This window comes from Guillardia theta (assembly GCF_000315625.1).
Source record: "Guillardia theta CCMP2712 unplaced genomic scaffold GUITHscaffold_126, whole genome shotgun sequence".
NCBI classification, from domain to species: Eukaryota; class Cryptophyceae; order Pyrenomonadales; family Geminigeraceae; genus Guillardia; species Guillardia theta.
The window spans coordinates 92,641-94,844 of record NW_005434548.1 but is presented as its reverse complement, the minus strand read 5'-3'; the positions used below and the strand labels follow the sequence as shown (position 1 = coordinate 94,844).

The window sequence follows — 2,204 nt, the reverse complement described above, 5'->3', positions numbered from 1 at the left end:
TTCGTCTCGAGTAGCTACTGCGCCTGCTCCTGCTCCTGCTTCTGCTGCTCCGGCTGCTTCTGCTGCTTCTGCTCCTGCTGCTCCTTCCGCCCCTTCTGCTCCTCCTCCTCGCTCTCCTCCTCCTCCTCGCTCTCCTACTCCTCACCTTGCATTGACTGGAACCATGGTGTCTGTGACGCGAATGCAAGCAGGATACTGCAACAGGATGGGGAAGGAGGGGAGGAGAAGAGAGAGGAAGTAGCCGTCAGCCGCGCAAGTGAGTTGCAAGCTGCAGGTGAAGGAGCAGGAGCAGGAGCAGGAGCAGGAGCAGGAGCAGCAGGAGCAGCAGGAGCAGCAGGAGCAGCAGGAGCAGGAGCAGCAGGAGCAGCAGGATTAGCAGGAGCAGGAGCAGGAGCAGGAGCAGGAGCTGGTGGAGAAGGGGATGGATGAGGAGGAAGGGAAAGAGGAAGTGGAGGATGGGGGGCAATTCAACACCTCAGGATGCGTGAAGAGCCTGGAAGGTCGCCAGGAGAGGACGAAGAGATCGCGGAAAGTTCCTCCTCCCATGCTCACTGCTTGCAACTGACATGCTGAAGTGCAGGAGGGAAAGCAGAGGAGGAAGGCAAGAGGCAGAAAGAGAACGAGGAGGACGAAGAGGGAGAGAGAGGAGAAGAAGACGAGGGCAAGGAAAAGAAGGAGAGGAGGACGGGGGAAAGGAGAAGGTGGTGGAGGAGGACGGGGGAGGGGAACAAGTGAAGGAGGATGAAAAGCAGCAGCAGCAGCAGGGAGCAAGGGAGTAAGAGGAATTTCAACCTTCCGATAGGTTTGAGATCTTCTCCAGCACAGCTCCAGGAGGGATCCCAACTGAGGAATGAAAGTCAGCCAGTCGGTCAGCTGGTCGGTCAGCTGGACCTGTCGGCTCTGGAGTGACAGTCGCGCCGTAGGAGCTTCTCTCGATGACAATGTTGACCTGAAGGGAAACGAGATGAGAAGGAGGAGGAGGAGGAGGAAGTGTTGGTGGTGGAGAAGAGGAGGAGGAGGAGGAGGAGGAGGAGGAGGAGAAAAAGAAGAAAGGGGGGGAGGAGGGAGCGAGACATGGCGAGGAGAACAGTAAACAACAAGGGGCGATGGGGGGAGAGCAGGAAGGAGGACGGAGGACAGAGGATGGAGAGCAGCTGGAGTACCTGCACGAGGCATCCAGGAGCCGCCTGCACGACACTGCCATGGAGGATCGCCGACGTGTCGTTAATGAAGGAGGGGGAGGATGACGTGGCAAGGGACAAGTTGAAAACCTCCCCCGAGACTCCCTGCTGGGCCTGAACCTGGCAGACGCACAGCTCAACCCCAGCTGGCAACTCCCCGCACCTCACCATCCTCACGCCGTCCACGAAGAGATCGCAGCCGATGACGGGAGAGTCGTTGATGATGGAGAGCTGAGAGAGGGAGAGAGGGCGAGAGGGAGAGAGGGAGAGAGGGAGAGAAGGAGAGAGGGAGAGAAGGGGGAAGGAAGGGAAGGGAAGGGAAGGGAAGGGAAGGGAGACGGGGAACGGGAGGACAGTGGAAGAGGAAGGAAGAGAACGAAGGAGGACGGGAGCAGGAGAGGAAGGAAGAAGCAACCAGCAAGATGTCAAGATGAACTTCACGTAGCCATCAGCAGATCTCTTGCTACCTCAACGATGGGCTGGTCAGCGATGAACCTGAGGTACTTCTTCTCCATCGCGTCCTTCACAAGATGCCCGCTCCCCTTGCTCCCAGCGTCAGCAGTTGGTGGCCTGACTCTCCTCCACACACCCTCCTCCTCCACAACCTCCCTCTCCAGCTACTTCTTGTGCTCCTGCTCCAGCTACTTCTTCTGCTCCTGCTCCTGCTCCTGCTCCTGCTCCTGCTCCTGCTCCTGCTCCTCCTTTACCTCCTGCAGGACGATCCTTCCCAGCTCGACCCCTCCTCGAACGGTCACGAGGAGCGCAGAAAGTCGGTCGCCAGCGGATCGGCAGGAGGCCAGGAAGATGACATCGTAGGTGACACCTGAGGGGCGCCGTCAGCGAGTTGATGGAAGAATGAGAAGCAGCAGCAGCAAGATGGAGCAGGGAGAGGAGGGAGAGGGAGAGGGAGGGGGCGAGGGCGAGGAGGGAGACAAGGAGGAGGAACGAGCATGGCGGCGAGGGCTAGCTCGGGTGGACATGAATACCATAACTCTAGTCTGTCTTGAGGCCCAAGTTTATTCG

At 58.9% G+C, this 2,204-nt stretch overlaps 1 protein-coding gene across 1 annotated transcript in view; it reads right to left on the bottom strand.

Annotated features, from left to right (window-relative positions):
* Positions 1 to 787: 787 nt before the first annotated feature.
* GUITHDRAFT_146472 (hypothetical protein) overlaps positions 788 to 2,204 on the bottom strand; it is a gene marked incomplete at both ends in the record, with an annotated part of 5,374 nt that continues 3,957 nt past the window's right edge. The window contains 6 exons of the mRNA XM_005822377.1: positions 788 to 843; positions 892 to 949; positions 1,164 to 1,301; positions 1,350 to 1,412; positions 1,649 to 1,723; positions 1,889 to 2,004. Of these exons, the coding sequence (XP_005822434.1) occupies positions 788 to 843; positions 892 to 949; positions 1,164 to 1,301; positions 1,350 to 1,412; positions 1,649 to 1,723; positions 1,889 to 2,004 (506 nt within the window). The remainder of the gene's footprint in view (positions 844 to 891; positions 950 to 1,163; positions 1,302 to 1,349; positions 1,413 to 1,648; positions 1,724 to 1,888; positions 2,005 to 2,204) is intronic.